Genomic DNA, 25835 nt, shown 5'->3' with positions numbered 1-25835 from the left:
AGGTACTTGTTCGTTACAAGTAAAGACAAATGATCAAAAATTAAAATTGGGATTTTTTCAAAAATGTATCTTAATTTTCTTTGACTATTCAATGGTCAAGTAGTAGACTAGGGACAATGACTTATGTGAGGAATTGATAGTTGGGTTGGCTAGTGAAAATAAGGATTCTGAGAAAGATTACTTATGGTAGAGTAGTAAGGTAGGTACATTGAATAAGGATAGTGTGGGATAAAACCTCTAACCTATATACCTTCATACATCACAGCTTAAACATCCTCTATTTACATTCTTAGTACACCTTCATCATTTATGCTAGCTACATCATCCTCTTAAGCTTTCCACTTTTTATGGCATTTTCTATTATCTCTCCAAATATAACCATGTTAATAAAATTCTTTGTTGTATTTTTTATCATCTTTTCATAGTATGGAGCTTTAAGAGTGTTGACAAACATGACTATAGTTTCTTTTTCTGTTAAAAAAAGGTTGAACCTGGGCAACATCATCTCTCCATCTTTGAGCATATTCTCTAAAGCTTTCAACATTTTTTTATGCTTTGTTGAGATAATTGATTTGAGGTTAACTCTACGATGTGCTTGTATCTGGTTATAACTGTTCTAACCAATTCTTTCTATGAAGTGATATGAGTTTTATCCAACTAAGCATACCACCTAATGATAGACCTTATAAGACTATCTTGAAATACATGAATCAAAAGCTTGTCATCATGGGTATGGACAGCTATCTTTCTATAGTACATAGTGAAATAGGCTATTAAGCATTCAGTTTTATCATATTTCTTAAATTTTAAAACTTTGAACTTAGGCAAAATAATCACATTTGACACCAAGCAAAGCTCTAATGCATCCATAGATCTATAAAAATATATTCCCTTAATAGCTTAAAACTTCTTCTTTATAAGGTTCATCTTTTTTGAGCACTTGAATCTTCTGTTACTTCAAATGAACTTTCTTTAGTTTTTTTGGCTCTTTAAGATTGTCAGGAACTTGGATTGAATTAGATTTATCTCTATTCAAAACAAAAATGATTTATCCTTGAGGCTATCTTTGTGTGGCTACTGAAGGTATTCCAGGATAAAAGTATGCCGTAAAAAATGGTGCTTATTGTGATTGTGCCCCTTGAGATGCTTATACATAAGCTTTTTAAATTTTTTTCTCTTTATTTAGATTTTTTAGCATGTCCATTATCTGGGCCAGATCTTCTTTCATTTCAACTTAAGCTTTCTTAGCTTTTTCAATTCGTTTATGTTATTTTGATTCCATTAGTGGCAAGTAGATTACCTTGACCATTAGGCTCTTGAACCTTTATTACCATAATTAGGAATTAAGATGATGTCTACTGTAAATTTATGCAAAAAGAAAGAAAAAAATGTATATATGAATTGATGCATGCATTAAGTGCTACACATAATAAGAAGTAAAGAAAAAGTCCTTAATTAAAAATTAAAAATTATTTCAACAAAAATATCCAAAAATATTCCTTAAAAAAATCCTAAAATCTATTGCCTGGTCTTATTCTTTAGCTTTAAAATCCTGGTATTGCCATGGATAAGTTCTTTAGTCACTATGATTAGGCAATGACCTCTTAGCAATCTTGGGTTTTCTTTTATTCTTAAAACTTAATACACTAGCTCTAATTAAACCTTGCACCTTATGTTTCACAACAAAACAATTTTCTATTGAATGACCCTCATTCCCAAAATGATAATCACACTGAGCCTTAGCATCAAACTACTTAGGATAAAGAGGTTTTAATGGCTCTAGAAGAACTTGTGTAATTAGATAGTTTTCTAGGAGTTGTGGGAATAATTTAGTGTAAGTCACATGGATTGAATCAATGATGGCTCTTTCTTTCTTTTTACTCAATAATTTTTTAGGTTGAGTAGTTGTTTGACATAGGGGTGCAGGTTATATAGTAGAATTAAGTGTATATGTTTAACGGTTCATTGGGAAACTTGATTGCTAGATGGGTTGATAAGCACTGGGGTTTTAAAAAGCATTGTTCATAACTAAGAAGGTATGTAAGTATAGGCTAATATATAAGGATTAAATGGAAATAGGTCTACTTTGAGATGCCAAAAGAGGTTGTTAAGGAATAATCAATTGGGGATTTGGGTATGTGCCAATTTGTGGAGTCGACGTGAAGTCAAAAGGCTTTATACCTTTTGCCTTTTTTTTTACTTTGTCTTTTCTTAGGCCATCAAATGCATTGGCATGACTTGGATATGCATCAATATTGTGAGAGGCTTTTTAATCTTAACAAAGTGGTTGTTTAATGCACACATGAATTAGAGTTGATGAGAATTCTTGAAAGTGGATCGCTTTAACATTTTCCACCAACTGGGCAAGTTGTGATTTTATTTCTCATAGGTCATGCCTAAATTCCTCCTGGTTGAGTTCCAAAGCTTGGATCCATGCGTCTAATTGATCTTTCGTATCTTTTGAATTGTTGCCCTAGCTAAGCAAAAGATTTTTATTATGTAATGACATGATGAATGAATGATGATGATTTATGAATAAGTGAGATGCATGAAATGAATAAAAATAGACAAACAAATAAATAAATAAATGCGAACCTATTGATTTTAATGTGATTCATGCAAAAAGAAAGTAACAAAAAAGAACAAAGTTAGCATCCAATATAAAGAAAGAAAAAGACAAAACAAGTTAGTGACAACTCATATATTAGAAAAAGTATATGACCTAATTTTGAATCATTTCTATCAAAAGGAAACACATGGCTCTACCTATAGGTTAAGTCCATTACAACTCACTATATGTGATTTGGGATTGAATCTATAAGTTTTCAAATTGTTTCTCACACCATTGTCTATTACAGACTAGGAAGGCACCCAAATTCTCGCCTATCATAGGCTATAAATGGAAATGGTTTAATTTGAGTGAGAATATTTTGCTAACCCATGTGGACACATAAAATCTCATAAAGGCATAGGTATTTTACTATTTCCTAAAAGATGGAACTCAGTTGTAAAGCTCATGTTATGCATATGCAAGTGAATAATAGATATGACTAAAAAAGATAAATAAATAAATAAAATATAGACAAGAAGAAAAAATTCTTAAATTTATTAAGTTAGGCTTAGATAACAAAAAATCATTTATTGGCCTAACTCTTGGCTGTCCCCAGTGAAGTCGCTAAACTATCATAATGTATAAATCTGTGAACCTTTCACTAGACATAAATTTAAAGAGTCACCACCAATCTTTTTTGTTTAAGTGCGATTGGCCACCTAACTAAATCTATTCCATTTTAAAGAGAAGTCCTAATCTTGACTTAAGTATCTTTAAATGGTAATTCTAGTAAAAAAAAATAGATTTAGGTTCAGTAGTGCGGTTACAAGTCAGAAAGGTCATAGCACTTTCATAGCACCCATACAAAGGATGGTATCAAAATTATCCAAATCTTAAAACATTTTTATAGTTTACCAAATAATTTAATATTGAAAATTTTCCTTAAATTACTCTAATATGTTAGTAATAATTTAAGAACATTTTTTCACCTCAAGAGTATTTAAAGAGATTATTTGTCACTCTTTGAAGAGGCTTCATCATTAGATACATTTAATTTTTGTAAAACTTTTACTTGTGATAACGAGATATGAACCTTGGTATCGAAAATTTTATCTAAATTCTCCTATATGTTGATAAATTTAAAAAAGATTTTCTCACATAAGAATTTATATAGATATTGCTATTTGCAACGCTCTTAGTAATTTCATTATCAAAGATTTAAAATCTAATTTTTATAAAAATAATTTATTTTTAAAAATATCTTCCAATTTCTCAGTAAGATTATCTATCAAAAATTTCCTTTAAAATATTAGTAAGATTTTATGAAAGTTATTTTTTTTACAAAAATTAGGTTATGAAATTCTCTAATAATTTGGTAAAATTCATAATAAAATAAAAATATTAATAATAAACCCATTAAATTCCTCCAATAGTTTGGTAAGACTTATAAATTTATTTTGAAATTATTTTTTTAGAAAAAATTAATTAAAACAAATAAAATCTAAATCAAATAAATTAAATCAAAAAAATTATCAAATGTGGTTAGGTTCGACTGGGATGCGACTCAGTTACAGGAAGGGAAAGCAAGCTAGAGTGGCTGAAAGTTCAGCTTGGCTCGACCTCAATCGACTTAAAAGATGGCTACTAGAACCGGGTTGTTCGTTTAGGGTCAAGTTTCACATAGGATGGCACACAGGTTGGTCGGTTTACACGCTAGTCAGAGTCTTATCCAAAATGATGTCATTTTAATGTTGTATAAAAGCCAAAATCTTTTGTTTTTTCTTATACCTGCCTTCCCATTTCTTTCTTTAGCTTGATTTTCCTCTATCTTCTCTCTAGAAGTTCATGAAAATTTCAACAAAATAAAAAAATGGCCATAAAATCAATATTCTGACATTGAAAATTCAATCAACCATCATGAAATTCAACCAAAACCCAGAAACCCAAAAAGCCCAAAATCCAACCACCACAAAGCCCTTCAACTGCTATGAACCTCACCGAAATCTTCACACTTTCACCGAAAAATTCAATTAAAAACCCAAAAAAAGCACCTAAACACCCACAAATTGAATCTAAACCTAAAAATTCAAACTAAATGCCTAGAAAATTTAAAAATCAAACCCAAAATATCCAAAATCAAACAAATGACTTAGGAATCCAAAAATCTAAAAAAAATTCCAAACAAAGAATCTGAGTACTAATTTCTTCCCAGTAACAAAATTCCATTCTACAAATCCTAGCAATTCAAAAACCTCAACGTTATAGAAACATTTATGAAAAAATTATGCCAAAATAGAAGAAATGCAGAACTAAAAAAAAAATTAAACAATTCCCAGAATTCCCAAAAAGTTGACCCAAAACCAAAAATTTCCAATTACTTTTAATTGCTTTGAATTGTTATTGTCCTCCTCCTTTTGTTGCTTTTTTGTTCATTTTATATGGATTTAATCCCTTTAATTTGGAAAATTTTAACTGAATTCGGGATTTCTGTTGTTTTATTTGATTTGATTTTTTGTGAATTAATTTTATGTGATTTGGTTTTGCATGAATTAAGCCCCTTTAAACTTTTCAAAACTGCATTGATCATTAAACCCCAAAGATTGAATCCAAGATCTAAATCTTGTTGGAAAATCCCATATTTTTGTTTTTGGGTTTTCTAACTTCCCCTTCCCCCTTTTTTTAACCTTTGACTAAAAAGCAAAATTAAACCAAAAACAAATTAAAATCAAATCAAAGTTTTTAGCTTTTATCTTATTGGGCCCAAAGCTTTCCAATAAGGCCTGATTTACAATTGAAAGGCCATTTCAACTCTAAAAAAATTCTTAGACAAAATGAGATGTCTACAATTCCTTACATCATTGTCCATCATAAACTAGTAAGGCATTCCAATTTTCATCTATCACAGGCTACCAATGACAAAAATTCAATTTGAGTGAAAGCATTTCACTAACCATTGTAGAGATTATCTTCTTACAAGAGTGTAGATACTTTACTCCTTCCTAAAAGGGATGAAGCTTGGGTATAGAGCTCATATAATGAAAATGAATGTGTGTGTAAAGGAACATTTACAATTTTCAACTCTAATTTTCTTTAAATCAAACAAAAAAAAACAAAGGAAAAAGTGTTAGTAAACATATAAAATAATCATTACAATTTAAAACCATTGAACCAAACGTGTATATCTATGAACATATAGCTAGACACAAACTTAAGAGTCGCCACTAATCTTCTTTACCTAAGTGTGATTGGCTACCTAATAAATCTATCATTTTAATAATGTCCTAAATTTAACAAAGGGTCCCTAAAAGAATAGGTTCTGGTTTGCGATTCAGAACTAAGTTCGAGAGTTCGATTACGTGTGAGAAGGTTATAACACCCCCATAACATCTGTCCAAAAGACGGTACCACTTTATTTTAAATTAACCTAAAAGTCTTGGTTCTAATGGTTTTCTATTAAATTTTTAGATATTGGAAATAATTTCTAAGATTTCTCTATCAATCTAGTATAATTCCTAAAAATATTTTCTCACCTCAAGAGTATTCAAGAATCTCATTTGTTTTCTTATAAATGCCCCATCGTTAGAGAAAAAACTTAAAATTATTTTTTTATTAAATTTTTTTACTAAAAATATATCTAATTCTTCCATTGTTTGGGCTAAAATTAAAAATACTTTCTCATTCAGAAATTTCTTACGTAATCATCCCTTTATGATTACTAAGAATTTCATCCTCAAAATTTGTTCTTTATTTTATTTCTAGTATACTTAAAGTTTCCACAATTTAGACCAAATTTTAAAATATCTTTCTTAGATTTTAGACTCTTATTGTCAAATTTTTTTTGTTATTTATTTCCTAATTTTTTGAAAGAAAATAAAATGCCAATTATTATTTAAAATTTCCCCCAAATTCTTCCATTATTTGGGTTGAATTTAAAAAAGACTTTTACCTAGAAATCTCTTATAAGTTCAACCATTTGTGATTTTCTTTATATTTCATCACTGGATAATTGTCATATATTTTTAAACAAGTTTATAATTTACATTTTTATTTTGGTTTGGAAATGAATATAATTATTTTTATCCAAATTTCATCTAAATTATTCCATTATTCCGGTTAAATTTAGAGAAATTTCTCACCTAAAATATTTTAGAAATTTTACCATTTGAAATTTTTAAAAATCTCATCATAGAATAATTGTTAACTTATTCCCAAAATTTTATAAAGTTATTTAGATTTTTTATTTTGAAAATAAATAATAATTATTGTTATTAAAGTTCCATATAAATTTTTCTTCCATTTAGGTCAAGTTTAGAAAAATCTCTCACTTAGAAATTTCTTAAAAAATTATCCATCTGTAATTTCTAAAATTTCATCTTTAAATAACTATAATTTATTTTCAATTTTTTATTAAAGTTTTATTTTATGTTTCATTATAATTCAAAATAACTTCCTTAATTTTCCTATAAAAAATTAATCGAGCAAAATATATGATAAATAAATAAAAACTCATAAAAATAAATAAATAAAATGGAGAAAAAGAAACAAAATACCAAAAAACCACAACTTAACTTAACAACTGGAAAAGAGCTCAGCTACAAGCACAAAGGTCAGCTCGCGACTTGGAGTCTCAGCTAAATGCATGGCTTAGCTTACATGGCTGAAAGAATGGATTTGCAGGTCAAGTAGCATAAGTCTAGATGGTTTCTTAAAGTGACATATTGATCTTGGAGAAATTTTGTTCTTAAAACAACGATGTTTCATCAAAGTATAAAAAGCCTAAATCTTTCTAACCCTTTTTAGATTTTTTTTTTTATATCTATCTCTTTTTTTATTTTTCTTTACTTTTCTCTCTAAGGCTAATGAACATCGATGGTTGAATTCTACAATTATCATCGAAAAATGTGTCCATCATCGAAATGTCACTGAAATCTTGGTCAGAATCTAGGTTTGGTCATTGGATTTTGGAATCAATTGTCAAAAACTAGGCTTTTTGCCAGAATGTCGCCAAAAAATTCAAACTTAATTGAAAATTTCAAGTTTTTTTAAAATTTTTCATAAATATTCAAAAAAATGATAGAACTTCAATTTGATGTTTTTGGACCTTCTTGATCTTTCAATCACACTATTTTGTCTCAAATTGAACTTAATCGAACTCTAACAAATCCCTAAATTCCTAAAAACAAAATCCTTTAAATTCAAAACCCCATTGCCAAATTAACTTTTCTCTCTCAATTGTTTTTTGTGATTGTTCTCTTTTTGTTTTTTACCATGATGATTTTTTATCTATTTATAGATCAAAAGTCCTTCAAAGATAGGAGTTAGGATCAAATTGAATTTCAAAGCATATGAATTATCTTTCCAAAATTTATCTTTAATTCACAAAATTATCAAAACTTTAGCCAATAAGAATTGGATTCAATTTTCCTTCTTTTTTATTTTATAAACACAATCAAACAACTAATCCATTAGAAACATGATAAATACTACTAAAGGATTAAATTAACTCAAAAGATAAACAATAATAAATAAATAAATAAATAAACAAAAATATTATGTAGATAAAATTGAAAAGTAAAAAAATAAAAAAGAAATACACTAAAATAAAACAAAATTCAACAACTAGGCTTGAATCAGGTCCAAGCCCAATTGGTTTAGGCTTCGAACTAAATTGGGTGTCTACACCTAATATGGAAATCTTCTTTGGATAGCTAAATCTACTATAAATTATAGCTAGGTATTTGGTTTCCAACAAGCTATATATCATCCACATAAAGCTTTATCAAAAAATGATTATACTTCCATTAACTTCTTGCACATACAAGGTTTATCTTAGTCTTTGATGATAACAAACTCTTTTGATTATCTCTTAGAACTGAATTCTCCACTCTTTTTGTAGTGTCATCATTTAAGATAAATACATCTTTGTCCATAAAAAATCTATATTTTTTTGGAAATCAATGTATCCTACTTATACTTAAGAGTTTATTTGTACTTTGAGCTTTTAATTGCACACTTTGATGCCTTAGTCTCTAGCCCATGTTCCATCGAAATGCTTAGTTTGTGTTCTTAAACTTTTCAAATTCAACTTTACTCCCACTACCTTTTTAAAAATGAACAATTCCTTTTAGAAAATGGCATGCAATGGAACAAATACCTTTGTTCATTAGGATTGTCGAATTAATATCCAACGTTTTAGATATCCGTTAACTTACATTTATCCAACCAAACTCTAAGCTTGTTAGATGATGCATACTTTAAGTAAATCATGCATTTTCCAAATATTTTAATTATGACATGTGTGGCTTTTTGCCATTCCATATCTCATATATTATCATGTCAAAGGATTTGGATGGAACCTCTATTTAGTAGGTAAGTGGTAGTCTCTAGGGGTCCTAAAGGAAGTAGGAAGATTATATATCAAGGATCAAGCCATATCCAACAAGGTTTGGTTTCTCCACTTAGAATTGTTATCATTGGTCGTAAAGTTTACAATGGAGTCCATTGTGAGAGAATCTAATTCTCTTTTAAATAATCCAAAGTGATTGGCTAAAGCACTCCACCTTTAATCAATCTTGGGGTTAAGATACTTTGCCAATTTGATTTTCAATCTCATTTCTAAATTCTTTGAACTTTTCAGAAGATTTAGACTTATGCTTCACTAGATTTAGTTAAACATACCTTGAATGGTCCTTAGTGACTGATAATGAAGTAGGAACATTTTCTTTTTGGCATTTAGATTTACTAGACAAAATACATCTAAATGTATAAGTCCAAGGAGCATATTAGCTCTATCTCGTTTTCAAGTAAAAGATGATTTAATCATTTTCAAAGCAAACATGATTCTCAAGTTTCATAAAATTCATAATCATAAGGATCAAGATACCTTTGTTTATGTAACTTTGCAATTCTTATTTCTTTGATATAAATAATTCTACAATATCACATGTAAGATTGATTTAGTTTTTCTAGCTTAGTTTTCCTTGGCATTTATATTGAGAATTTTGATTTTATACTTTTTTGTAGTTCCTCAAAATTTATCATACAAATGAGAATTTCATTTAGTATCTAATACTAATGAATGACAAGTTTTCTCGATCATAAATTATGTATGAAGTAAAAACTTCACTAAGTTTCTTCTCGTTCAAGCTTTACCAAGTAAAATTCTCAATTTTATCTTTCAACAACTTATCTTGTCATCATAGTACAAGTGCCCTTGTCTTTATCCTTTCTTATTCTACCTTTCAACTTAGCAACTTATGATGCTTTGCTTTTTTTCTTCTTAAAGAATCATTTTTAATTATTTAAAAAAAAACCATTCTTAATCTTAGAAGATGAAACAATAACAAAAATATCTTTTTGGTTTTCTTTTATAAACTTAGAACTCATGATAGCTAATATCATATATGTGGTTTTATCAGTATCATCTTTATGGATTTGATGGATTTTTAGTTTCTTAATATCTTCAACAAGGATAAATATATTTGAACAAACAAGTTTTTTTCTTGTTTGAGAACTACTCTCAAGTCTTAGTACCAATCTAACAAGTTTTGGCCAAGTTGGTATCACATATGCTTTAAAGTGACAAGTTATTATTCTATATTCTAAAAACCATACAAGTATAAACAACTAAAAGTCATATTGCATTAACCCAATTTAGATATGGTCTTTTATCTTTTAATTGGTTGCTTTCACTATTTTAATCAAATCAATAGCCCTCACTATCAATTCGAAAAAATTATATTTTTCTAGTGGACTAAAATCCCATTTAGTTTACCATATCCTTAAGGTTAGTCTCAACAAGTCATAATAAGTAAATTAGGCAGATAACTTGCTTATCAATCACATTTTCGCATAACTCCTAGATCAATTGGGTGACAACTCTTTGTCTAATCACATCTTATATGATTTGCCTAATCATTGACTCTATCATTATACTGTCAAGTTTGTTGCATCCAGATAGTATAATGATAGTTAAGTAAACCCATTAACTATAACACAATTTTATTTCAAATAATGAGTACCTTAAGTTTAGTCTCAAAAAGCCCTACTAGTAGAAAGTTTGGTTGTTTATGTTAATGAAAGGCATCAAGACTTAACATTTTTCATAAAAGATTTTTTATTCATAATAGGTTTCATATAGCATGTCTAAGAATTCATCATATACCCAATACATGTAATCTTATCATGCATCTCACAATTATATAAGGCATTTATCATACAAATTCTAGCATGTATAATAATGAACCAACATAGCATATATGGTATTTATCTTATATAACATGCATAAGTATTCAACATATATCATGTATATGTAATCTTATCATACTTATTTAAATATGCATGGCATTTATCATATATCAAACATATATATAAATCTAGCATGCATACTAATTTGGATGATTATGAACTTTCACCAAGCTAGTTTGCTTTAAGCCAATAGAGAGTTATCTGGTAAAAAACCTTGGAATTGCAATGATAAGACTTCCAAAGCCATCTTATTGAATCTTTTTGGTACCTTCATGGTGCCATCAATCTTCATTCTCGAACTTGAAACTTAATTTCTATCTTAATTCTAACATATGTAACTATTACATCATTTAGAGAAATCTTGAGTTATATTCAAAGGGAATAAGATGAGAAAATAATATTACAACTTTAGAATTTAAGAGATGAGGCAAGGCATGCAAGCCTTATTTCAAAAGAAATACCATAAAGCATAATTTAACCATCCACACATATATGTAAAAAGATCTTAAGTCCAAGCCCTTCGCTATTGGATAAAAGATGCTTCTTTTTTACATTTATTACGGTTCCTTCTCTACGAATATTGTAATTTAAAAAGTTTTTACTTCAAAGAAATTTATTTCTATTTTTAATCCAAGATTATTCTTGTTCCTATATAATTCTCATGTACGTGAATATGAATTTATTTTCCTTTTTCTTGGTAATCAATCTTCTTACTTATGACCAACATCTTCTGGATTTTTTCTTGAACGAATTAATTTTTATGGCAAAATAAAGTATCAAACTGTGATAAATAACATGTTTGATTTAAGCTCATGATCTTAAAAATCTATCCTTTGAATTAATATCAACATCATATTTCCAAATATCCAAATATTAACTCAACTATTATGATGCAAGGCGTTACTTGTTCAAATAACTCATTATTTAGAACCTAGACAAATTAGGACAATATGGCTGAATTTATCTATTACATGTTTTAGGATAAGTAGTTTGTAATTATTTGTCCTAAACCATTTAGGATTTATAATTTGATTTTGATACTTAATTTAAATTGATAATTCAAGTCCTAAACCATTTTGGATTATCAATTAATTAAAATCCAAAACAAACTACTAATATTAGGAAATCCTAGTCATACTAGGATAGTAGTTTAGTTTTAACTAAAATAAGAATTGTAGTTCCTTGTGCAATTAATATCCTAAACTATTTAGGACTATTAATTAAACTCATATTCTTACTCTATTCTGGTCATAAAAGTCCTAATCCAATTAGGATTACCAAATTACTTAAGATCCAAGTCCAACTACAAATCTTGTGAAATCCTACTCCAATTAGGATTCTAGTTCTAGGTCAATTAGGAATCCTAAACCATTTAAGAATTCTAATTTGATTTGGAGTCTTAATGAAATCCAATTTCTTAAATCCTAAACTTTTTAGAAATCCAAATCATAGATGGAGTGGAACCAATCTAGGGTTTCACCAAATCCTATTCCAACTAGGAAAGCTTGCTTGCCGCTAGGACATCTTCGTTAAGGAATTTGTGGTTTTCATGTTAGGCATCTAATGCTACTCCTTTTGAGCATCCAATCTAAAATTCACAACTCCTTGACAAGCTCTTATTTGCCTCTGGTAATGGGTCTCAAACCATAAGTAACAATTACTTAGGTTTTAAGTAAACAATCCACTTTTCTTGATGATTAAGAAAGTAAATCTTGAAATCTTAATGAAAAAGTTTCCTTAGATTCAAAAACTTGATTACCACATTAGTTTTTATTAAAACTTTAGTGAATAAGTTTTATAGGCTCTTAACAATTAAGAATACTAGTTGCATCAATAAAGCATAGTCCCATAATCAAATTAGCATTTTTATGCATCCAAACAATTTAGACACATGCAACCACTAGAAACAATTTTCTAGGCAAATTTTGTCATCAAAATTTGAACAATAGATGTCTACTATATATTGTGTTAAAATTTTGCAACAAACTAATCACCTTAAAGAGAGAATTAATTTTTCTTCTCTAATATCGCTGGATTTCCATGAAACAGTGGACAAATTTCAAACTAACTCCAATTTTTCCAAGCAAATCTTGTCCAAAAATTCTCAAATTTTAAACAAGCTCTATCAGTATGGAATCATGGGTTAAAATTTTAGATCAATCAAAGATCGTTAGAGAAACAACCAAATTTTTTTCATGCACACAGCAGGTTGCCAAAATCCATAGCATTTTATTGATCATAAAGTAAATTCAATCTTGGTGAATAAACCATGTCCATAAATCTTGAAATTTAATCTCACTCATTCTATGACAATATATGTTCATATTCTAAAAGAACCAAGTCGAAACAAAATTGACAAACTTGTTTTTCTAGCATTCTCATCATAATAGACAAATTGTAATCAAAATAGTTTTGATATTAAAAATAACCAAACAAGGTTCCAAGTTGCATAATCTATCTTGACAAGACTTTAATATCACTTAAAGGGAAATAAGTATCAATATACAGAGTTAAAACAGTGAAACTTTAAAAATTTTAATTTTTTAAAGTCAAGATCAACAACAAGATCATACAAACAATATATATACATGCATGCATGGGTTTCGGCTATAGGTGTTACCTTGAATGACAAAATGCTTTTGGTTCAAGTTGGTGACCTTTCCAAATAGTTACTCAAGCAAAAAAACTACCTAAATGTTCAATCTTTAATGATGATCCACATGAATGCTTGTGAAATAACCTTATCCAAAGGATGGTAGAACATAAACCACACTTTAGATAGTGAGTGTTTACAAAACCTCTTTTGTTTTTTTCTTTTGTTTTTGCTTAGGGATGCTCTAAGCTATTTTGCATCAAAATATACCTTGTATCTTACAATAGGGGTGACAGTTAGTGTTCTTATTTGGCTTAAGGGTAAAAAAGGCTCTCAAACAATAATTCATTTATCAAATAAGCCTTTAATGTTTTGTTACAATCAATAAAACCCTTATGTTTTTATTTTCTATCAAATAAGCCCTAAATTGGATGGAAACTATTTAACTTGCAAAGTTGACATACATGTGACATTTAATAAATACGTGGCACATGATATGAATTTTTTCCCACCATGGCACATGACATGGCCAATTTGGCAATACTAGTCACCTTACAAATTTACTTACCTAAAATGGCATAGTTTTGGTGTCTATATAAAATTTCAAGTTTTTTATTTTCCTTCACTTTTTCTTTCTTTCTTTTTTTTCTAAAAGCTTTTTTTTTTCACCTTTCTCTCTATAAACAACAGTCAACCAGTCCCTAACCTTAAGCCACCCAAAAACTAGTCGTCACCTCTAATCACCAACGAACATCATTCATCGATGCCAATTGGCTTCCAAACTTTACCAGAAAGCTACTCGTCATCTTCTTTTTCCAATCCTAAACTCAGATTATCCCAAAACAAAATTCACTCATCTAGATCTGAAATTGAAGTCATAGTATTTTCACCATTGTTTCAACCATTTTTCACCTTCTGATCATTCTAATTTTTCAATATGTTGCTGTCTTCATCATTATATATCTTTTTACCGTGGAAGAGCTTCCGTAACTCTTTTTCGATTTTTAGTTTTTCAAACCTTCCAACTTCTCTCTAAAAAATCTTTAACTTAAGAACCAAAACCTAGAACTTGTTAGTATTATGATGTTATTGTTGCCATTTGTCACCATTCACCACCACTAATCTTTGTCAATAGTTCCTTCTTCCTCCATTTTTTATCTCTATTTTAAAACCTAAAAATTAAAAAAAAAAAATTCAAACCAAAAACCACAAAAAAAAACTCTTACAGATGAGTTGTCATGGCTATTATGTGGATTTGTGGTTGTTTTGTGGGTATGGGTTTGGATTAACTAGGTATTAAGGCTTGTTTGGAGTTGAACTTGGCTTTGGGGTTTTCTAGAAATTATGGGTATTTTTACTGGGTTAATTTGAGGTATTGTTTCTTGAAATTAGGTTGTTAGTGAGCTTGGATTTTGGTTATAATTCTCTGTTGTGTATCAACTGTTGTTGAATTTCTACTTCTTATTACTCTATGATCCTAATGGCTTAATAAGGTTGAAATTGATGTATGAATTGCTTGTGTGAATTACTTGTTGTTGTCAAATTTGCTTGAAATTTTATTGCCAAATTACTTATTGATTGCCCAAAATTGTTTATTACTTGCCTCCTATGTGCAGTTAAAGATGAATGATGAAGATGCAAAGGGAAGGAAAAAGAATAGATTTTCATTTTAAATGTAGGAATTTGGGACTTCATTTATTTTACTTTTATCTTTTTTTTTAATTTTATCTTACAACCAATCATAAAATGCCATGTGTATACTTAATGGTGGGAAAAAGTTAGCCAATAGCCAAATTGGCCATGTCATGCACCACGGTGGAAAAAAATTCACTACATCATGTGCCACATATGTCAACTTAACAACTTAAACAGTTTCCATCTAATTTAAGGCTTATTTGATCGAAAATAAAAATATAAGGGTTTTATTGATTACAATAAAACATTAAGGGCTTATTTGATAAATGAATTATTATTTGGGAGCCTTTTTTACCTTTAAGTCTTCTTATTTATATGGAAAGTATTCAACCACATTAGGTTCAATGCTTGAAATGCATATTTTCATAATTAATCCTATGCTAGCTGAATGCACCAAAACAAAGACGACCATTTCTCTTGTTTTTATTTCTTTTATTTTTTGTCATACAAAAATCGAATGAAGTCCAACTTAATTTGTTCTAATTTTAATATTTCACAATTGTCTTATTGTGTGTGATTTATTAGGCTCTTTAGCATGTTGGCAATAAATATAATCATTTTTAGCCTTTACATTCGGCTATAGATGAATCAAAATTTTTTGACTTCATCACAATTCTCCAACTAGCCAATCTTATATTTATAGATCATAATCAATACTAGTTTCATTACTATGATTCTCAATTGCTAAAGAAAAGTCAGTATGGCTTGATAACTTATCCATGAATGGTCTTAGTGTATAATTAACATCATTTCATCATTTAGTATCTCGGCTTGAACATTAAATATGGTTTAGTGTCTATTCAATCTTGTTCAACAATATTAAGTCTTGTCCTTAACATTAATTCACAAGTAAACTCTAGAACAATTTTAAATTACTTCACTTTGGCAAAAAATTTCTCAAGTTCATTCAATAAAAACTAGTTGAGATACTATATTGATAACATAAGGTGATGAGTTCCATCTTGATTACTTCATACATCTTCATAAGCCTCATGTTATATCCAACAATACTCGACTGAAGCATTTTTGGTTAGAACTATAAGTAAAGTAAAGTTAAAGTATAACATTTATCATATAAGATTATAAGTAATTTTAAATCAAAAAATCACTTATACAACCATCACATGAGAATTTAGCTATAGACACTATGTGAACTACCATATAACATTCTTATCTTGGGTCATATTCAATGAACTTGTTCTTGTAAAAAGCGCTCACATGTTAGCTTAAGTTTACCCAAACTTCAACATATGAGATCGATTGCTCGCTTCATAACTAAGTCCCTATTTAGATTTCACCGCACTTCTGGTGTGATGCGATTAAGCTGACCACACCACCAGTTGAATCAAATGCCAACTCCAGTGAGGTCAAGTCAACATAATTATCTCATTAAATTTTTTTTCAGTCACGGTAATAATAACTTTTTTTTCAATAACAACTATACTAATTTTTATTATTGTTTTCAATCTCACCGCAATCAATCTCACCGCCCATCCAAATGAAGCCTAAGAGTATAACTATGTGCTGGTCTCAATAGCTTTTATCAATGTCTTTTCTTAACAAAGCATCGAGTATGAACAATTTAAGAATAATGCTTTATTGCTATGACGACCTCATAATTACAATTTTATTGTAATTCTCTTACAAAGTATATTTATTCAAAGGACTTTATCTATCAGAATTAAGTAGTATCAATTATGTGTATACAATCTTATAAATAAAGAATGCCTTTGATAATAATAGAAATGCGTAATATGACATGTATTACATAGCTAATCCGATTAGTCATAGGGCATATTACCAACAATTAAAAGACTAAAAATTTATCAAAATCATAGAAATGATATTAATAAAACCACATATATTATATTGGCTATCATGAGTTTTAAGTTTCTAAAGCAAAACTAAAATGATACTTTTGTTCTTATTTCGTTTTATAAGATTAAGAATGATTCTTTAAAAAGAAGAAAGCACAAAAAATAAAATGTCATAAGTTGTTAAGCCGAAAGATAGAATAGGATAGAGACAAAGACACTTGTCATATTCTATATATAAATATGTATTTATTGCAAAGTATAAAAAATTCGAAAGCATTTTAAATGCAGTTCTTTTCATTATGATTTTTTAATTGTTTAATTGTAATAAAAAATCATGTAAAAATTTGTCACTTATAAATATAGGTTTTATATAAAATATTAATGACTTTTAAATAAATTTAAATTATAATTTATTATTATAGAATAATTGTAAATGATATGTTAAATAAAATATTATGATCGTCGCGATTTAATTACATGAGATTGAGGGCAAGATAAATGACCGGAGCAAAAAAAAAAAAAAAAAATCACTTTCTGAATTAGTAGTAGCAGGAATATAGTCTATGATTTTTGTAAGAACGGGAAATAAGGATCAAACTAAAAAATGGTAGGTAGGAGCAGCAAAAGCAAAACCATGGCTGCGACTTGTGCATGTGTTTTGTTTTGGTCCTGATCAACCGTTGAAGTTAAGAAATGATAAAAGCTGATAAATTGTGCATTTCCTTTTCATCACATTAAATGCCACTGTCCTACATTTTAAGGATTACTTATTTATTTACCACGTAAATGAGTGACTTAATTTTTTTTAGACACTATCATTTTGTAAGTTTTAAGGGATACGTATACACCTTCTAGTATCATTTTTTCATTCAAAATGTCGATTCATTTTTGCGATTATTGACCACAAACCCAAAATAAATAGTAACAGTATAATTTTAAGAAAAATTCTCTCATTTATCATTCAATCGAATTTTAAATTCTATCACTTAAATTTATAAAATGATACATATTCATAAAATGTATTTAAAGTAATTAAAAAAATTAATATAACAATAAATTTTTTAATCATGTTTCCATAGTTTAAAAACTTTCTGTGTGATGTAAAAAATAATAATAATAAACAAAACAAAACAAAAAACCAAAAATAAACTCTTATTTTAGTCTTTGAGACATTAATGGTCATGAAACGCCCACGATCCGACAGCCATTTTATACCAACTATTGATTGGAAAAAGCAGACCTAACAAACAGAAGCTATATTCAGCAAAAAAAAAAGTTCAAAATTGATAAATTGAATCTTAGGCTCTTTAAGCTGTTTTGTAAAAGTTGATTGGATTCTCATAGCTAGGTAGGTTATATAATGTAGGAGCTGTAAAATATTGTTTATGCCATTGTCAGCATGAATATATATAAACCAGCTCCTTCCAGTTTAAGCTAAAATGGAAATCAAGACTGACCTTTTAACAATACCTTCTCCAGGATGGAAGAAAAGATTATTCCCTGCCATATGAAGTAAAGTAAGATCTGACAAGTTTAATTATTAATTGTCTCAATGACACCTTCACTTCATACCAAGCAGGTTAACTGCTCAAAGCACAGTTCACAATCACATCGTTGGATTGGTTCATATTTAGTTACAAGAACAAAATCTTCTTGCAAAGAAAAAGGGAAAATAATGAAACAGAATCAAAGGAAAAGATGTAATTCCAAGTTACATGTAAAGCAGGCACAAACAGTAAAGTTGTTGCAAACATGCTTCACCCTCAGCATCCAAACCTCCCCCATTGACAAAGAAAAGCATCTCATACTCCACTTCTTAAGCTATAGTTCCCCCCCCAATGCATCATTCAGCTACAATCTTCTCTAACCCACCAAAACCATGTCTACAGAATTCATCTCTATTTCATCCTCAATATTGGTCAGGGTGATTTCGTTTTTTCTGGCCTCAACACTGGTCCGAGGTATGAAAATGATTGTGAATATTAATTCCACTTGCAAAAATTTTGTATCTACGTAGATGTATATCTAATTTGGTATGGTTATCTTTTTATCTAGGAGTCCAAGGGACAATTGGGGTGAACTATGGCACCGTTGCAAACAACCTCCCTGAACCAGATCTAGTGGCACATTTCCTTTTAGAGTCCACTGTTATCAACCGCGTTAGGCTCTTTGACGCGAACCCAGACATTCTAAAAGCGTTTGCCCACACTGGCATCGCTGTCACAGTTACTGTTCCAAATGATCAAATTCCTCACCTTACCAAGCTAAATTTTGCCCAACAATGGGTGGAAGACAATATCCAACCTCACACACCAGCAACCAATATAGTCCGTGTTTTAGTAGGCAATGAAGTAATATCAACAGCAAATAAATTGTTAATAGGAAGTCTAGTTCCAGCCATGCAAACTCTCCACACAGCCCTTGTTGAAGCTTCATTAGACCGTAGAATCCAAGTCTCGACACCTCACTCTTTAGGCATTCTCTCAAATTCAAGCCCACCATCCACTGGAAAGTTCCGACAAGGCTATGATTCTCATGTTCTCAAACCATTACTTAGCTTCCTTAGAGCTACCAATTCACCCTTTATGGTAAACCCGTATCCATTTTTTGGCTGCTCATCTGATACCCTTGATTATGCCCTGTTTCGGCCTAATGCAGGAGTGTTCGATGAAAACACAGAACAGCTTTACACAAATATGTTAGATGCTCAATTAGATGCGGTCTTTTCAGCCATGAAACTCCTAGGATTTAATGATCTTGAGATTGTCATAGCTGAAACTGGCTGGCCATCCATAGGGGATTCAACCCAAGTTGGTGTTGATGCAAAGAGTGCAGCTGAATACAACGGCAATCTGATGCAGCACGTAACATCAGGTGTTGGCACACCCCTAATGCCAAACCGGACTTTTGAGACGTACATTTTTGCACTTTTCAATGAAGATCTTAAGCCAGGGCCAACATGTGAGAGGAATTTCGGGCTCTTCCGACCAGATATGACACCCGTTTACGACATCGGGATCCTAAGGCCCACGGTAGCCGCTGCCGCCAATATTCACCATGTTACATGTTTGTTAGTCATTTCAGTCGGCCTTCTAATAATTAATAATCATGGTGAAAATATATTTCATCAATCATTTGATAACATCGATCCATCATAATGATTAATGAATTTTATTGATTCTTGTGGTTGGCTTTGGCAGGCTAGATCATCCATTCCTAACAACCCAACTCCAGTGCCAACGGCTGCACCGTTGCATCCAATGCCGAAGTCTAAGGGAAAACAGTGGTGTCTTCCCGAAACAAGCGCGGATGAAAATGCTTTGCAAAGGAATATCGATTATGTTTGTGGTTTGGGTTTGGACTGTGGGCCGATTCAAGAAGATGGCGCTTGCTTCCTTCCCAACACAGTTCGAGCCCACGCAGCTTTTGCCATGAACGCTTACTATCAATCCACCGAAAAGATCGAGTGCGATTGTGATTTTGATCAAACTGGAGCCATCACAGACGTTGATCCAAGTAAATAAAATCACGACGCCTCTTCTCAATTCCATGATCTAATCAATTCATTTCTATTTCTTTCTGATATATATGTATATATATAGCTGCAGATCCATCTTTGTCAAACGTTGTTTGATCCTTTTTTTCTGTTTTTTTCGTGTTGCAGGCTATGGAAAGTGCCAATACTGACACTTGGTTGTAATCAAACAACCAGGACATACAACTACCAGAGATCGATTCAGTTTCAATTTTGTTTTCGCTTTTGCTATTTTCACTAGTTTCTTTGCAGACAATGAAACAAAAAGTAGGAGAATGTAATATATATGTCCAGGCATATATAGACAGACGCGCATGGTCATGTCGTAATGGTATTCATGGCGAAATACATTCCAGGACATATATAAACAATTTATCTTACTAGCTCAAAGATGTAATGGTAAATCTATTTGCTTAAATTAAGATTCTATTTTGTGCTCTGTCTTTTTAGGATAAAACTAAATTTTCATTATCCATAAAAGCAAGCAAGAGAAAACCTACTACACAGTTTACAATCCATATAGCATAGCAAATCTTGTTTAATTAACCTTAAAAAATGTGTTTTGATATCTCTTTATGCTTCAATAGTGGTTGCTAAGAAGTAAAAAGGAAATATCATGTTAATATATACGTAATATAACTCTTTCATGAATCTGTCTTTCACTTGAATAATTTCTTTCTTTCCAGCATAGAATCTATTCTTGCTTGCGGTTTCTTCAAGAATAAAAAGCTTTAACCAATCCAGTAAAAAGGGTAGTATAAAGAGTTTGCTTTTCAAATTTGGAATCGACAAAAAGTGGGTTAAAACTGGATTTAGAAAAATAATTTCTTAGCTTAGTTTATGCAATCTTAAAAATTAATCTTCACAATATCAGTCACCTTTTTTACTATTTTCAAATAATTATCTTTTTTTATACTAAAAAATTAAAAAGATTTTCTTTCAACTCTTGGACTCATACGTATAAATAAATAAATTTAATAATTTAAAATATAATATAGATATAGTAAGAAAATGATAAAAAAAAAAAATACACGAATATGATATAATCTAAAATTTTAATAAAAATCACATATGATTTTACAAAAACTATATATATATATATATATTACATTTTCAATATCGTCATAAATCGTAAAAAATAATTTTCATAAAAGATACACTATAAATTCATAAATTATCAAGAAAAATACATCTATATCTACAAATAAAATAAATGTTGGGCCAAATAGAAACTGCGGCTCGGCCCCACGTCTCAAACCCACCTTAATCGGGCTATTAATGTAGCACACCCACTCTCACAAATTTCATAACTATTCATATGTAGACGCAAGTTTTTTTCTTTTCCTTTTTACACATTGGACTTTGTTACATTGGAACAACCAGACTGTCCTTGTCATTCATATGTAGTAAAGACTTTAAACTATGATCTTAAAATTTCTCTTCTTCCTATTTTGTCTATGTCTAGGGTCGGTATCTCTTTGTACCAAAAACTCCAAAAGGGGTAATTGGTAACACAAGCCTTCAAGTTATTGAGATTTAAGTAAATTCAATGAACATGAATAAAAGCAATATCACGTTCTCAACATGTGCTACACTAACAGAAACGATCCTGTTCTAGAATCAAGACAAATCGAGGTCGACAACTACCAACACGCCACCTGTCTCACAAAAAGAAATATCCATAGTCCGCCAAACACCTGACCCCATTTATGGTGTGCGCACTACACCCCCTGGTCGATGGTTCCTTATTGCTATTAATAGGCTCCTCCGGCGCCAAAGTTTCTCCCTCTAAACATTACTCATAATATATTAAAAAAATTAAAGAAGAAAAAATTCTTCAGAACATGATCCATTTCTAGAGGTTTTTTACTCTTTCGTCCGTACGTTCAGTCTCAAATTTTAGGGTTAGGTTTTTATTTTTTAACTTTAAAAGAAAATTCTGGGTTGAATCCATGGCTGACTGGCAACAGCTTTTGCAATCGATATTTATAGGTCTTCTCTTTTCTTATCTTCTCGCTAAGCTAATCTCCTTAGTTGTTTCTTTCAAAGATGAAAACCTTTCAATTACCCGAGCCCGAACCACTCATGTCCAAGCCCACAACAAACTCGACTCGGGTCCCAGATCCGACCCGCATGCCCGTGCTGATCACGTGGGAACACACGAAGCGGATTCGGTGATAGCCGAAGTGGGTAGTGTTAGGAACGAGAGTGATGATGGTGATGACGATGATGATTGGGAAGGCGTGGAGTGTACGGAGCTGGATGAGGCGTTTAGTGCAGCGACGGCGTTCGTGGCAGCGGCAGCGGCGGATCGGTTGTCGCCGAAGGTGTCGAGTGAGGTGCAGTTGCAGCTTTACGGTTTGTACAAGATTGCCACCGAAGGACCTTGCACTGCTCCTCAGCCTTCCGCTTTGAAAATGACGGCTCGTGCTAAGTGGTTAGGCGGTGCTTATTGACGTTTTCTGTTCATTTCTGAATTTCTTCTTGTATTTTGTTTGTTTGTGGGTTGTTTCTTATTTTGAGAAATGTGAATCCTACAGCCGAGCTTGCTGAGCATAATTTAATTTATTCGCTGGCGACAACAGATTCTTTTATAAATGTTTTGACTTAATCTTGAAAATTTATTCTTTGCTCTTATTATGATTCAAAGTTCAAGTTGTTTTCCTGAAGCTCTTATTATTAACATGATTTCTCAGTTAATCGGCTGAAGTTTGATTTGTCCCTATTCTATTTTATTTCTTTATTACTCCCTCATTGTGAGGCACTGCCATTTAGCTTGAAAATTCTTTCTACTGCATAATTCAACACCTGAATGATTGAAAATTGCTTGAGAATTTACAGCCCTGGTTATTGAATTTGGATTTTTTGTTTTTCATAGGCAAGCATGGCACAAATTGGGTGCCATGCCTCCAGAAGAAGCAATGCAGAAATACATTGATATCGTTACAGAGCTTTATCCAACCTGGGCTGCTGGTTCAGCTATGGTGCGATTTTAATCTTATTGGGCTGCTATCTTGCCTTTTCTTTGATACTGTTTTATTTGCATCTACTTTCTTTTCATTTTTCTCCTGTTTTGCTGATATACTTTGTTTCCGAACCTTGTTCCTGGAAGAGAAAAGGTGGGGCTGATGATGCTGCAAGTAAAGATGCCAAAGGACCAATGGGACCAGTTTTCAGCTCTTTTGTATATGAAGAGGAATCTGGAAATGAGTTGTAAGGTTTTTAGAACTTCATCATACAGGTCTTTCTAAATGCTATTCATTTGGTCTATTTAACAAGGTAGGAGATAATTAATTGAATTGTTCTTTGGGTACATTTCGATGTATACTGGATCTTTTGTTGTATATTTGAATGTGATTAGTCTGCATTTATTGGCATGGCTAATGATTTATTATGCACTATTTGCTTGAGAAAAATCTAGGTCTTTGAAATTGGTATTGCTTATGATCACATTATTGGTTTTAATGTGCAAGATTATCCTGTAACGCTTCAATAGATAAATTTCTTACTTTCTTGAGGTATAAGTCAACTATATTCGATTTTTTTCTTGTTCTGCTATTTTGTGGATCTACTTATCACTTGCCTATCCAATCCCAATATAATTACGGATCCATCAAACAATTTTTTAACCCTCCACAATTAAAGGCCATTTAACTGTGGACTACAAATAAGGAATGTGCCTGTTACAGGATTTATGATTTATATTTTCAAGTCTGGTTTTGGGCATAAATCAGTTAGTTCATTTTACTGGTTGCTCTATGTGTTATGGGTTTTTTTTTTCTTATTTTTTTGCTGTTTGTAGGGAAATCTAAATTCTTTTTCACAAGCATTGATGTTGCCTTAGTATAATATAAGTTGCTATGTGCTAATGCTGATTGTTGCTATGGTTGCTCTTTTTTGGGCTATGACTTTGGTTCCTCTTAGCATGGCTTATAGTGATTCATTAATGAACTATGTGCCGATTGTCAATAAGCTTGTTCTTTTTGGACTATGAAATAGTTCCTTTTAGGACAAAGGAGTGTATGTTTATAAGTGATTCATTGATGAGTTAAACTTCCCTTCTGTCATTTAAACAAAAAAAATTCTATTTTACTTCATATCTGAGGCTATTGTTTCTAATAACTAAGAATCTTGATTGGAATGCAAAAGGATAATTATTTTTCAGGAAAATGGATGCTATTCATGCTTTTGCTAGAGAAGGAGAACTGGATAATTTGCTTAAATGCATTGAAAGTGGTGTTTCTGTGAATTTGCTAGGTTTGTTTCTATTTAGTTGTTTTTTTCTTTTAAAGAAAGAACTAGTCTTGCATACCAGGGATTTGAAAGACTTGCTTGACCTTATGTGCTATTTGCTTATAATGCTTGCAGACAGTGAAGGCAGGACCCCATTGCATTGGGCTGTAGACCGTGGCCATCTTAAAATTACAGAAGCGCTTGTTAGCAGGAATGCTGATGTGAATGCTAAGGTGGTTAATGTTATTGCTGTCACTGTTTTATTGGTTTTCGCTCTCTGATATTTTTCTGTGTGCTGAAACAATTCATTATGTCTGGATGGATCTGTAATGCATGAAAAAATATGAAATAATTGTCTCTGCAATGTTTGTTTTCAAAAGAGTACCAGAGTATATGAGAAAAAGGGTGGTTCATGCAACAGCTTGAACCTATTTAGTGGTGCTGAATATTCTTCATGTATTTTTCTCTTTCTATTTCTGGTCTTGTCGTCAGTATTGTTAAATTTTATTTTGTCTATTGGAAGGACAATGAAGGCCAAACGCCCTTGCATTATGCTGTTGTGTGCGAGAGGGAAGATATAGCTGAATATCTTGTGAAGCAAAATGCTGACAAAGATATGAAGGATGTTGATGGCAAATCTCCGGTTGACCTGTGTGAGTCCCATTGGCCTTGGTTGCAACATGAAGGCAAAGCTGATTGACCTATAGTTTATTCTGAGTTTGCTTTAGCTAAAGTAGTTATTGACAAATCTCTCATAGATGTATATGGCTATAAGTTTAGTAACGTTTTGTTATTTTTCCATAGTTGTATGCTGATGTGGGTTACTAGTCATTGCCCTAGTCTTCGTAATTACTATTCCCTCTACCTCCATAATTAGATTGAAGAGAATACGAAGGTAGTTTTGGCCACTGAAATGGAATTCAAATGCTTTCTTTTGTAAAAGTTGAGAGCTTGGATAGATGCCTAGCTGGAGGTTATTGTGGTATCCAGATGTTTCCTTTCAAAGGGAATATAATATTTGTATTAGATGTACTGTTATGTTATGAGCAGAGTCATGAACTTATGGAGAAGCAATAAATCTCATATAGGTTGTATAATAGAGTTGGTATTGAGATATAACTATTCAAATCACGTTCAATTTGTCAAGTGTTTTTTATAAAATAA

At 30.8% G+C, this 25835-nt stretch overlaps 2 protein-coding genes across 5 annotated transcripts; both read left to right on the top strand.

The window, feature by feature from the left end:
- Positions 1–18670: 18670 nt before the first annotated feature.
- LOC111290987 (O-Glycosyl hydrolases family 17 protein) lies at positions 18671–20875 on the top strand. Of its 3 annotated transcripts, none has more exons than XR_016346685.1 (4): positions 18671–18864; positions 18959–19973; positions 20104–20419; positions 20568–20875. XR_016346685.1 is itself a non-coding variant. In XM_022882510.2 (4 exons), the coding sequence occupies exons 1-4, from the start codon at positions 18783–18785 to the stop codon at positions 20588–20590; spliced, it is 1398 nt and encodes a 465-aa protein (XP_022738245.2). In that variant the 5' UTR covers positions 18676–18782; the 3' UTR covers positions 20591–20875. The 3 variants fall into 3 exon arrangements, 2 of the variants coding, with proteins under 2 accessions (XP_089624910.1, XP_022738245.2); XM_022882510.2 differs by having other exon boundaries at positions 18676–18864; positions 18959–19935; XM_089768784.1 differs by lacking the exon at positions 20568–20875 and having other exon boundaries at positions 18959–20014; positions 20104–20232.
- A 1354-nt stretch (positions 20876–22229) lies between these two features.
- LOC111290322 (acyl-CoA-binding domain-containing protein 1-like) lies at positions 22230–25809 on the top strand. Of its 2 annotated transcripts, XM_022881617.2 has the most exons (6): positions 22230–22875; positions 23317–23422; positions 23551–23651; positions 24604–24695; positions 24807–24904; positions 25195–25809. In XM_022881617.2, the coding sequence occupies exons 1-6, from the start codon at positions 22391–22393 to the stop codon at positions 25369–25371; spliced, it is 1059 nt and encodes a 352-aa protein (XP_022737352.2). In that variant the 5' UTR covers positions 22230–22390; the 3' UTR covers positions 25372–25809. The 2 variants fall into 2 exon arrangements, with proteins under 2 accessions (XP_022737352.2, XP_089624083.1); XM_089767957.1 differs by lacking the exon at positions 24604–24695 and having other exon boundaries at positions 23558–23651.
- The last annotated feature ends 26 nt before the right edge of the window (positions 25810–25835 follow it).

The sequence above is a fragment of the Durio zibethinus genome, chromosome 11, assembly GCF_047325235.1.
Source record: "Durio zibethinus cultivar Kanyao isolate XHJ-2024 chromosome 11, ASM4732523v1, whole genome shotgun sequence".
In the NCBI taxonomy this organism is placed as follows: Eukaryota; Viridiplantae; Streptophyta; class Magnoliopsida; order Malvales; family Malvaceae; genus Durio; species Durio zibethinus.
The sequence above is the reverse complement of the archived record's forward strand: the minus strand, read 5'-3'. Positions and strand labels throughout refer to the sequence as shown.

Excerpts from the sequence above, each read along its gene's own strand:
- LOC111290987 (XM_022882510.2), top strand. The coding sequence starts at position 18,783 with ATGTCTACAGAATTCATCTCTATTTCATCCTCAATATTGGTCAGGGTG. Across the intron at positions 19,936-20,103 it reads TCGGGATCCTAAGGCCCACG|GCTAGATCATCCATTCCTAA; the intron begins GTAGCCGCTGCC and ends TGGCTTTGGCAG. Across the intron at positions 20,420-20,567 it reads CATCACAGACGTTGATCCAA|GCTATGGAAAGTGCCAATAC; the intron begins GTAAATAAAATC and ends TTCGTGTTGCAG.
- LOC111290322 (XM_022881617.2), top strand. The coding sequence starts at position 22,391 with ATGGCTGACTGGCAACAGCTTTTGCAATCGATATTTATAGGTCTTCTC. Across the intron at positions 23,423-23,550 it reads GGGCTGCTGGTTCAGCTATG|AGAAAAGGTGGGGCTGATGA; the intron begins GTGCGATTTTAA and ends TGTTCCTGGAAG. Across the intron at positions 24,905-25,194 it reads ATGCTGATGTGAATGCTAAG|GACAATGAAGGCCAAACGCC; the intron begins GTGGTTAATGTT and ends GTCTATTGGAAG.